Source organism: Chamaea fasciata, unplaced genomic scaffold (genome assembly GCF_029207755.1).
Source record: "Chamaea fasciata isolate MVZ Bird 193981 ecotype frontalis unplaced genomic scaffold, bChaFas1.0.hap1 SCAF_2, whole genome shotgun sequence".
NCBI lineage: Eukaryota > Metazoa > Chordata > Aves > Passeriformes > Sylviidae > Chamaea > Chamaea fasciata.
The window spans coordinates 25221836-25233790 of NW_027094087.1; the positions used below are offsets into that span (position 1 = coordinate 25221836).

General features: G+C 49.0%; 1 protein-coding gene across 2 annotated transcripts; it reads right to left on the reverse strand.

The window, feature by feature from the left end:
* Positions 1–596: 596 nt before the first annotated feature.
* Positions 597–11421, reverse strand: POPDC2 (popeye domain containing 2). 2 transcript variants are annotated; one of them, XM_066175299.1, is made up of 4 exons: positions 10901–11398; positions 8440–8548; positions 4753–5116; positions 597–1108 (listed from the first exon to the last, which is right to left on the reverse strand). In XM_066175299.1, exons 1-4 carry the CDS (start codon positions 11389–11391, stop codon positions 1026–1028), a joined length of 1047 nt encoding a protein of 348 aa, XP_066031396.1. In that variant the 5' UTR covers positions 11392–11398; the 3' UTR covers positions 597–1025. The 2 variants fall into 2 exon arrangements, with proteins under 2 accessions (XP_066031396.1, XP_066031395.1); XM_066175298.1 differs by having other exon boundaries at positions 1018–1108; positions 4615–5116; positions 10901–11421.
* Positions 11422–11955: the final 534 nt, after the last annotated feature.

Consider the following 11955-nt stretch of genomic DNA (forward strand, 5'->3'; position numbering starts at 1 on the left):
GCCCTGGAGAGGCTCCTACTCCCATTGCTCAACTTGATTGCACCAGGCTCTGAGAGACAGGATTCCTCCACAGGTACTTCCAATTCCCTGACTGAGGAAATGGCTGGGGAAGCTCATGAGACAAATCCTGTTGCAGCTGAACTTGGAAGAGGCCTTCCATCTCTACACTATTTTCATTAAGGCATTGTCCTTCCTACCAATGGCTACTGTCTTCACAGATGTTTTGTATCCATTCCTTTCTTCATTTGATGCTTGAGCACCCTGAGGTCACACCCCCCTGAGTACACACCAAAAAAAAGGGTTCTTGCCTACACCTGTTCCCAATCCCAATTCCTTCTCTTTCTTATTTCAAGAATCAATGCCAACAACGAACCAGAAGCCTTTTTTCACCAGCTTCTTTGAGAAGTTGTGCTCGTCATAAATGAGAAATCCTAACTCCTGGAAAAGTAATTTCTGGTCTTACTAGAGTGGATGCCCAGTGAGATGCATATCATCAAACTCTCCATTGCAAGCCCTTTACCAAAGCTGTCAGGTGGCCTGTTTCCCCTTGCCCTATCCACTCTGTGCGTTGAGATCACCTCAAGTGGTCTCCCTCTTCAGATCCTCCCTCCTTCCCTCCCTCCCTCCAGCTGTTTTCTCATCTTCAAATCCTCAAACACCAGTAGTTTCATCTCTGACTTTAATGGGAATCATTGAACCAAAGGGAACACAGATTCTGCAAGCAGGCTGGTATTGCTTGCAGGATATTGGTGCACTTTGGTGACAGAGCTGCTGACAACCTCAGAGAGGCAGGACTAGAAAACAAACCGTGGAAGCACGCTGGGGAAGGCAGCTCTGGTGAACAGCCGTGGGGTGGGAGGGGCTGGAGTGTCACACTGCAGTCTTAAGCATGTGCTTCATGTGCTCCTGAGTGTAGATATCTGCTGGCAGACGTCTCTGCATGCTAAAGAGTGTCTCTGGTCAAAAACCTGTGTGAGCATCTGCTCCTTTGGAGGGACTTTGGGATCAAAACAGCCTGTTGTTCCCTAGAGTTCGGGGGTCTGAGTGGGAGCCAGAGGGGCTCGTCCTTTGCAGAGAGGGTGAGAACTCTGGAGATGGTTTTCAGAGGCTGCAGAAGGAACACAGTGGAGGAGGGAGGAAAAGGGGGCCGGGGAAGGGATGGGAGCGGGGAGAGAGAGAGAGAGAGAGAGAGAGAGAGAGAGAGAAAGAGAGGACACCATTACTATCATACTTTCAAACTTTTCCAAGACACAAACCTCATGGAGTCCACCATTACCTGCTCTTCTCCCCTCCCCTCCTAAATGAGCATGCAAAACTGTGTAATTCTTCAACAAGTGATAAATGAGGAAACAGGGTTATGCACCCATTCTGAGATGGCAAAAACAAACCCTTCAAAGTGCCTTCTGTGATATTAGTTAAACAAAGCCCACAGCTCCTTTGCTTTTGCTCTCAAAGCAGGTACAAAACATTAACTACTAACTTAGATACCAAGTTGCAAACTATCAAGCATCCATCCACCCATCTTCCCCACCAAATAGAAAGGCAGCCCCAAGATGTAACTATAAAAACAGGTGGCAACAGCTACACATCCTGCAAGCACTTCATAGCAGCAAACTAGAACAAATGCAATATGAAGAGGAGAAAAAGCAGGTTGCTCTTGGTTGTTTAAATTTCCATGCAAGAGATAAAGCTAAGTTTCCTCTGGAGCACTGAGCTATACAGCAGTACACTTTTACAGCAAGTGCTGAACAGAACCTTTGAACCTGCCTCCTTCAAACAGGTAGCATCCTCCTTAGAGAAAAAATGTGCTCATCAGTGGGATATCACAGTCCATCTCACTCATAAGCAGACTAGAAATGCTTTCAAGGAACTACATGACATGAATAGTATGCCAATATATCTTCCATGAATATTTTCTTCTGTATGACCTTTGTAGCACTTTGGGCATTCAAGAATTGCCCTGCTGCACCATAGTGTTGCAAGGTGGCTGTTGCAGTGACAGAAAAGGAAAAGGAAAGTGACCCACTGAAGCACTTCAGCACGGGGAATTTAGAGAGCTGCAAAGTGATTACCCACACTGGGAATCACCTGGGGAAGGAGATGAGAGAGCAGACCAGGGGAAAACCCCAGGGGAGCTCTGACCTCAGGGACTTACTTTGAACAATGACACTGCAGGGGATTTCCCTGTTTACTACAGATGTAGGAAAAAGGTATGGAAATGCTTTACCTGAGCCATGGCAGACCTGCTTGGATTTTTTGCTGAGCTGGGCCAAGTGTTTGGACAGAGGGAAAACCTGCAGCCCCTCTGTATCACTAGTTTTTGTGGTGAGGCACTCAAGTCGCTGTGGAATGTTGTCCAGATGTGAGAACTGCAGTTGTGTTGCTGGGATGTGATGTGGGATGTGAAGAGATGTGCTGGGATGTGATGTGGTTAGAACACGCAGGTGCCAAGTAGGGTAATGGGGAAGCTCTCATTCCACCATTATGAACACACTAAACAGAGCTTTTGATTCCTTGTCTAATTACCTTAAAAAATAAATACCACACTGTCTATTGTCTCCAGACTGACAGACCAGGAAGATCATCTTCCTCTCCCACCTCAAATACAAGCCTCTAAACATCTGTGCTTTTATTGCAGGTCTCTACTGCCAGTTGTAGCACTCCTTGATACTGTCTCAGTCACAAGATCTAGAAAGACAAAAGCTTCCAGCTCACAACAGGATTGTGTGAAAGAAAGAACAACTTTTTGCTGTGTAGCAAAGTTTTGCCTAACACATACACCCCTCTTGTATGTATGTTCACAGTATTGCCTCACTGCTAAAAATGGGCGGAAATTTTTCAAAAAAAGCTACAATTTACCTTGCCTCCTTCCATTTTAGATTGCATTTGAAATCCTGGTTTTATTAAGCTTGATCAGCCAGGAGAATTCTACCAGTGATCCGAGAATGGATATCCTTCTTCTGAGAAGGCAAAATAGAATCAAACACAGGCAAAGTGACTTTGCCATGTTCACAACGCTACTTGCATTCACTTGTGATTGTATGTTTTCACAGACACTCCAACAGCTAGGAGGATGGATGTCTCAGAAGTGATTCAGTGTTCCTACCTCTCCAAGTAAGGACTGAAAAAGCTGCAAATTCATATCTCCAGCAGCCTACCAGCAAAAGCAAGGGCTTCACATTCCTAGGACAAATGTGGATTTACTATTTTTTCTCTCTGTGCCTCCTTAAAAAAGAAAACAACAACCAAAGCCAAACCAACAACCCCAACAACAAAACCCTAATCAAAGCTCTTGCTAACTTGATCTGATTCAGCCAAAACCAAATACACTTGTTCTTTCCCTGGCCACCTTCTTCATATCCCAGATAATATGAAGAATACTGCAGACTTGTCAGGGCTCATGCCAGGAACCAATGCTCCCTGCCACTGAGTCCACAGCACAGGTAGAAGTAGACCCAAGCAGGCACAGAGAAGAGCAGGGTGCAATGTTGCTCTGTGTTCAAGGCTGCCTGATGGAAGACAAGCCACCCCAGCCCTGCAACTTCCTCCCTGCTGGGCAGACCCAACAGAGACACATGCAGGGGTCACTTCTAGGACAGAAATCCCAGTCCCAAGATTGGTGCCTGGCAGCTGGATTATTGTAGGCAGCAGCAGGAATGCACATTTTGGGGTCTGCAGCTGGTGTATAGCAGCTGACATGCAGTGGCTAGCTAAAAGTAGCTCAGGGTGGAATTTCTCTCTTGGCCACTTGGATTTGAATTTCAAGCACAAGCCACTCTCCCATCTATTTCTTTTTGCCTGCATTGTTCCTCTGCCCCAACACAGGCATAAGAATGTTTTCCCTTGTGGAGTAAGGAGCTGGCATTTTGGAAGAGAGCATCTCAGTCCCACTCACTGGAAAGCAGAGTTTGGGGCATATTAAAACAAAGTTTAGCCTGTCAGTCCACCCAGGGTGAATGGAGGCAAGACCTATACCACCCAGGGCAGACTTTTCAACACCTTACTGATCTGGAAGAGATGAATCTCAGCAGAAACAAGGAGGACAGATCAAATGCTGGGTTGAGCTGTGGTGGGCAGGGAGAGAAAGGACTCTGAACTTTGTCCCCCTGCCCAGACTGAGCACTTGCAGGGTTTATAGCAACTCCTTGCTACCCAATCTGCTATAAACCCTGGAGCTCTTTCTAGTCCTGTTGGCATCTCCTGGGATGTGGGCTCTCACACCTGCAGAGCTCTTGCTCAGCTCAATACTGGAGTATCTCCTGGCACAGCTCTACCTCATGGTCTCTGTGACCGCTTGCGTACCACCTGCCAGCCCGGACAGCATTTCTGTGTTTCTCCCTCTCTTCAGCGATGGGGAGAGAACTGGGCAGGGTAGAGCTTTCTATGGCCAGGTTACTGGCCCTTCTACCCCACACTACAGCTGGTGCCTGGAGTCAAGCCTCTGCCCTGCTGCATTTCCTTAGGAAAACCACATAGCTTGAGCCCACCTTCAGGGTTCCTTGGGCAGCAGGCCAAAAACCACTGCAGAGGTGCAAACCCATGGCAAATGGGGGCCAGTGCTCTGTCCAGGCAGATGCATCACAGGAACGACTTGCTCTGCAAGTGGGTACTTACGCGAGGGTCCCACACAGGGTGAGGTGTGCCCGTGCCAGGAGTGCCCTCACTTCATATACTCCCCTTCGCTCACATAGTCCATAAAAGACCCCGGCAACTCAGCAAAATCTTCCAAGACAAGACTGGTGGAGTCCTCACCCAGCAGGTCACTGTCGGGCCGGGATGCCCGGGGGCGCGGAGCCGGCGGCGGCGGTGGCAGCTGTGGTGGTGGCTCAGAGGCGCTGGCCCGGCCTGAGCCGGGGGTCAGCTCCTCACAGTCCTCCGACTCCCCCTCGGAGGAGGCTGGCCCAAGGACGTGGTACAGGCTGGGCAAGCGGATGTCGAAGCGAAGGCCAAACTTGGCGAAGAGCTTCTCGTTGAGGGAGTAGAGCTTCTCCGAGATGTCATAGCCCAGATGGGAGGAAAAGAGCCGGGCGATGTAGCGGTCCTTCCTCAGGAGGAGATACAGTTTCTTCCTCGGCCAGGTGATGTAGCTGCAATCGGTCTCGGCTGTCAGCGTGACCTGCGGGGCAGGGAGTGAGTGGAGTAAGTCCCACTGCCTGGGCGGGGTCACCCACCTTGGAGCCATGTACTTCACTCCGGAGAATGACCTCAGCCCCTTTGAATCCTATTCTCCCTGGAGATGGTGGGGCTGGAGAGCCAAATTGTCCTGGTTGAATGACTGGATAGATCTTTACCTGCTGCTGTTTCCTCTCCCTGAGGAGGCAAAGACCCCATTTTCCTATGCAATTAGTAGCATGTCCTCATTTAACCCAGCCACATGGATGGCGACGATTCACCCCATTGCTTTCAGATGATGCTCCCTATTGACATCTGAGGGGTGTAGCTGAAACGAACAGGGCAGCACAGACATCCCTATCCCTCCACAGAAATGCAACCGAGGGGGGGTATTTTTGCATGCCCAGTCAGTCCAAGTTGCCAGCAAGTAGCCCTAGGGGAGTCTGGTGACCCATTCTGCTGCTGGATTGCACAGCCCCACAGGCCCTGCTCCAAAAAGGCCCAGAGTGTTGGAAGGGCCACCTGAAAGGCTTGCTTGGTCATCTTGTGCCTGAGGGACATCCTGTCTTAGCAGTTATGCTGGACTCTGGTGGGCTGAATAGCCTTGAAGGACATTGCAGCACAGCTCAGTGAGAGAGGAAATAAAAAAGTTTTATTGTGTTTGTGTATATGTAGAAAACTCATGAGGGTTTATTGGATTGATTTTAGAGAATGTTTCATTTTTCTTCTGGTTTTGCCAATGTAAAGAGAGACTTTTTCCCCCTAGGTGTAGGACAAGAACAATTTCAGTCAAAAGTATTATATGGAAAGTAAGTGTATAATAATAATAACAATAACAATAATAAATAATAATAAAGACAAGAAATGCAGGAATGGTCAAACTGCCCTGGGCCACAGAAGAACATCCAAGTGTAATGGAGACACTGGCATGCGAACAAGTGCCAGAGCCAAAATATCCCGGGGGCTCCCTTTCACTCTTTGCCCAGGGGTCTCCTTGGTCAGCCGCCATGGCAGAGGGCCACTGGGAAGCTGAACATGGCTTGGCTGCATGTCTGTGTCCTTGGGTTTGATATTTAATGCCACTGCCCTGCAAACAGCTGTCTGATGAAAGAAATATAGGAGATAAAACCTGAGAACTTTCCCAGGCCAGGCAAGCAAAAAGAAGGGTCACACGGAAATTGAAATGACCGGAATCTCATTTTTCTAATCAACTTCTGACACAGTGACCAAAAGTGATCCCATCTTGTGAGGAATTGAGACACAATAAGCAAACCTGCCACCAAACCAGGACAGCAAGACAGATTTCAGTCTTGAATCCCCCCTGACACAAGTGCTCCGGCATCAGTGAGAGCCTGTAATTCAGCCTTCTGGGGGAAAGTGCCAGCCCTGAAACCAAACTCCTTCAGGCACTGGAACCCAACAGTCCTGTGGGAAGCAGACAGCCAAAGCAGAAAGCTCAAGGAAACCAGCTATTCTCGTAGACGAACTCATGCTTCTGCCATTTTTCAGTGGGCTTGGAATTGAAATTGTTCAATCCAGAGAGCCATGAGGCAAGAAGAACCTTCCATTCCCTCCTCCAGCAAAGACCTAGCGTTCAACATGCACTTTTTAAACCAAATTATTGTGTTGCTAGGAATAATGTTGAGATAAGCTACAGAGATTTATTAACTGCTCAGGTGAGAGGAACTGGTGGGTTAAACAGCTGCCAAAAGCAGCACATCGCCATGATTAAGCATGGCCACCAAGAGTAAGGTCCTTCCAGGTGCATGGATGGGTCAAGTGGCACCTGATGACTGCTGGTCTCACACAGCTGCTACTTCTTCATGCTCCTCCATAAGCACACGTGGGATTTAGGCATTTCCAGGATATGGCCTTCCCTACCTAGGGCTCTACCTCCCCATCCTGCTGCAGGCACAGCTGACCTCACTGACCAGCCCTGTCTTGCAGAGCAGGAGAGGGCCAGAGCATGGTGCTGGCAGGGCTGATGCAGCCTGGCACCAGCCTGCTCCCAAGCTCTCTCACCACAGATAAAGAGCCTCAGGAGGTCTGGGAACATTCAGTTCCATGGAAATCAGCTCAGAAAATGCTGTGGATGTCTTTGCAGGTTGCATGCCTGCAGTCAACGACTGCAGTCAGCCATTTTCCAGTCCCTGAGATACCACCAGCATGGCTGTGCTAGGGCTGGTGGTATCTCATGTTTCACACAGTCTTCAATCTGTCAGCAGACTGCTGCTAGCTCCTGGGCTGTATTTGCCCAAGAATCCAGCAGGGAGAGTGATGGCGCCCAGTGCACTGCTACCACCAGCCCTAGCACAGCCATGCTGTTGTTGCCTTTTCTACTTCATTACCTTGGTCCAACGTCCCTACTTCTGCTTACAATCTGTAGCCCTGTGACACAGTCACACAGACAGCTGTCTCCTGCCAACATAATCACAGGTGATGGCACTGTTTTCAGGAGCAATCACCATGACTCTTTCACATATGAGCCAAATTCAGACCCTTGGAAAGAAGATTTGGAGACCTACCCTGGTTTAACCAAATCTGCTTGGGGCTACCCTCACGAGAAAGCATCATTCCCTCATGACTGTCCCATGCTCCCAAGGGATTAGCTCATATCCCTCCTAATATGCCCTAACTGACATAGTCAGGATTGACATCCTGACGGGTACCAGGCCATCCTGGGATGTGCGTTAAAGACAGAGGGATGTAGGCTAAAGTAATCTCCAGAAGGAGAGTCAAAGAAACACTGTGGGGTGTTGACAGCAAGGCCAAAATCCCTTCAGTTGCTGCAAATAAGAATTGGTCTGGCCTCTCAGCAGGGGATCCTTCTCCTCAGAAAGAACCATATTCGGGTGTGAATCATCCTTTCTGCTTCTCCACCCAAAACACATGACCCTCAGAAACTTCTGTGAGAAACAGGATGTTTATGGATTTACATCACTGCTGCAAAGTGCCACGGCTGCCATCCTGATGCTAGAACAATGCACCCTGCTAGCAGCATGCAGGGCAAATGCATCAGTACAGGTACTAGAGAGCACCATAAGGGAAGAGAGCTGGCAATATGACACCTTGATTCCCTGATAAACTGGAACGAGCACCATGCTCCACCCTCCTTGCTATCAGCAGGTAGTAGGAGCATGCCCTGAGGTCTTCAGAACAAGGCAGAAAAAAAGGTTAAACAGTTGATCACACAATCTTGTGCTGGCTAAACCACCAGGAAGAGGAGGAAAGTATTCCTGGTCAGCTTTGAATGGCATAATGAGGCCTCTCTACCCCCTTCTCAGACATGCAACAGAGCACCAAGGAGAGAAGCTGAGCTGGGATTACCTGGAAGGTTCCTTCCTCAGAGGGTCGCAGCGACTCCCATTCTGGAGAGTCCAGGAACTGGTATGGAAAGACATAATGAAGGAATTGTCCGTCCTGGCACACTCGGATCCTGCAGAGGACAGGTGAGGCAGACAGGCTTAGGCCACAAAAGAGATGTCACACAAACCTGATGGCTCAAACAGTGTGTCCCACCAGGGAGGAAAGAAATAGTTGTCTCATACGTCTTGTACCCTCTTGGGACAGCTGCAGGTGCTTTAGTGATGAGGCTATCTTTCCTTTCTCTGTGGTAAACTATTTGCTGCCACATCCCCATATTCCATCTGTTTTCTGTTTCTTGCTACAAAGACAGCCCTCACAGGTGCAGTGCTTGGTCCTAATCCAGGACTTCTCAGCCCACAGGACTGCTGCTGCTTTCTAGGTACTTCTAAGCCAGCCTGTGTCTCTTTGTACTCGCATCTTCCTCTGGTCTCCAGAATTGCATGAGGGCATTCCCAGTCTTGGTACTGGGAAGTCATTACACTCAGGATCCCCCAAAATCCCACTGCCCATGGTTCCTCACAGATCACCCTGAGAGCTCATAGTTTGCTGCACATTACTGCTCACTTTCTCTTGGCCTTCTAAGTATCCCTTTCACCTACTTTTGCTACAATTGCCTGCCCCGGTCAAGGTCAAATGTGCACTCAGCTCTGCTGTGGGAATAGAGAAGGACCTGCACAGGCCTGAAGCAAGGACAATGTCAGGGCACTCTGGAGTTCTATTCATAGCTCTGCATCACCAGACTTGGGGCCTCTTGCTTTCCTGTCACCATGTACCCCTGTTGTATGATGTGCAAATGCAATTCTTGCCTTCAGGAGTCACAAAACTCTGTTCACCTTTGGTTCTAATCAGCTGGTAGTGCTGCCTGGAAGGGTCAGGGATTGTGAGGCACATTTCCTGATCCAGGCATATTCTGCATTTCCGAGACCCCACTTGCTCAATTTAAGAGAGAGCACCATAACAGCAATGCTCTGCTGGGTCAGCAAGGACCTCACAAGGCAATAGGGTGGGTTCTAAGAAATGTAAATCCATTCCCATCTCCATGGAGCATCTTTTACCAGCCAAGATGCATACTTCCTACTGCAAAAGAGAGCCCAGCAACTACCCACCATCACCATCTTGCTGTCTGTTGCAGCACTTTCATGCCCACAGAGTAGCATCACATTATCTAGTGCAGGTCAAGACAGCAAAGGCTTCTCCAACAATATTATTTGCAGATACAGTAAACTTCCGAGCCAGCTGTTCACCAGAGATGTTTGGTAAGGGGAAGCACTGCTGGAAACACACATCCCAAATTTCCCCCCAGTGCTTTGCCATTCAACATCCTGGTGGACCCAGGGTGCTCTTAACACATCTTAGGAAAGGGATCAACACCAAAAAACAGGAAGGTCAGCCATTCTTCTTTGCACAATTCCTCACCAGAGAGGATTGGCCACTGCAGTAGAACAGGAGGCCCGGGTGATGCTTTGCATTCCCAAAGGCAAATCCTTGTGAGACACACCTCCTGCAGCTCAGCACTGTTCTTATTTAGAGATCTTCTTCCTTTCCCATTCTTATGTAACATTAGTGCCAAGTTCCTGGCAGCAGACTGGAAGCCAACACTATTGCTATTTGTATGCATCTGGATTTTGCAAATCATTAAGTGGGTATGCTGCTAAAGGCATGCCACAGGATCTCAGGTGAACAAAATGCCAGCACTTGATCAGCACAGTTCATTCAATCAAATCTCCAGTGTGACTGTCTAGAGGTTCCTGAGGTTCTCTTTGGTGGTCCAGAAGAAGGAATATCACAAATGCTTGACAGCACAGGGAAAGAAAGACACCTGATTAGGCAGGATCCACCACAGGAGAACACTATCTCTTTTGATGAAATGATGCTCAAAGAGAAAAACATCAAAGCCCTGAGGGTTGGGGTGTTGGAAACTGGAACTTCTCCCTGAACACTGCTGGCCAGGAAGAGCAAGTGAACTGAGGCCTCCGCACACTCAGCACACAGCTCTTCACATCACAGAGGTGTGCCTGGTATCCCCAGAGACCACAGGTCCAAAAACACTGCTCCCCTGTCTTGAGAAACCCATTCTCACAGCCAGTCTGCTCCCATCATAAATAAAATCACTTCAAAATGACAGACAAAGGGGTAAGGATTCATCAAAAGTAGCACAGGTAAGGCTGAGCTGGCCACTTCATTGCTCATAGCTTGAGTCTGCAAACCCTTCCCTGAAATGCTCTTAAGCTAAAAAAAACAAAACAAAACTAACACCCCAAAAAGCACATTTCCCCCTACCCCAACAAACTGATGCATATCTCAGATCATTTTTCACAGGAAGGAAACAATCCTCACCCCAGTTCCTACAGAGGGTGCTAATACTACAATAAGGCACAGTGTTTTGCTGTCAGACTTTGTTCAGAAATGGAGAAGCCTTTACCTGCCAGACAGCAGCAACGAGAGGCGGTCAATGGGCGTCTTGCCCTCCACGGCATAATTCTGGTCTCTGACTAGTGACTGGACCTGCTCTTCACAGCACTTCACGATTTCTTTGTAGACTTCCAGGGGCACCTGCAAGGGCAGGTACATGGTCTTGTAGAGGAGGTCAAACTCTTCTGGGATGGTGTTTCTGCGGAGCCGGTAAGCCAGGTGAGCCAGCTGAAGCAAGCAGGCGAGGACCAGCAGCATGTTCCAGATGAAGATGTCCAGCCCACAAGCACTCAGCCAGCCCCACAGAGCATAGCAGAAGTAGCCTGGGGCCAGGAGGCCAAAGATATAGAGGGACCCAAAGATGCCACTTCCCCCCATGTAACCCAGGAGGACAATGCAGCTGGCCAGCTGGTAGGCTGCTTCCTCCATAATCTCGTTCCAGGCATCACACACAGGAGGCCGGAGAACAGCCTGGTCCCAAGAAGGGCTGTTTGCGCTCATCCTTCCCCACTCCCCACCCTCCCCAGCCGTCCTGCGCTCAAAATGAATTGTCATACACAAAGGATGCTGCAGAGGTTGGAAACCAGAGCTGCTGGGTAGCTGTTCCTCCTCCTCTTCCTCTTGAGCACTGTCTGGTCCCACAGTTGCAGTGCTTCAGAGCAACATGCTAAAAGAGTGCTGCCGAATGTTTCTGCACCCGAAAAATTCCAAAGTGTTTGCTTCTCCTCTTTGTGGCTCACAAAGCGTCGGCTGGGCCCCCTCTTAGCCACAACAGTGAGAAAAGAAGCCGGCAAACGTGAGGCCAAAAGAGCGCAGTCAAAAAAAGAGTCGAGGCCATTAGCTGGAAAACTCACAGACAGGACAGAGACCTCCTTGCACTGCCTGTCTCGCCTGCGCGGCGGCAAATGGAATAGCGACCGTGAGAGAGCAGCAGAGGGAGCTGGTGCTGAGTGTGGAATGTGTATCTCTTGGCAGTGGAACGGAGAGAGACCCCAAATGGATAACCATGTTTGGAATTGAAATCCAAGGAGCAAAAGCAGCGAGGAGAACAGAGAGCAAGCACAC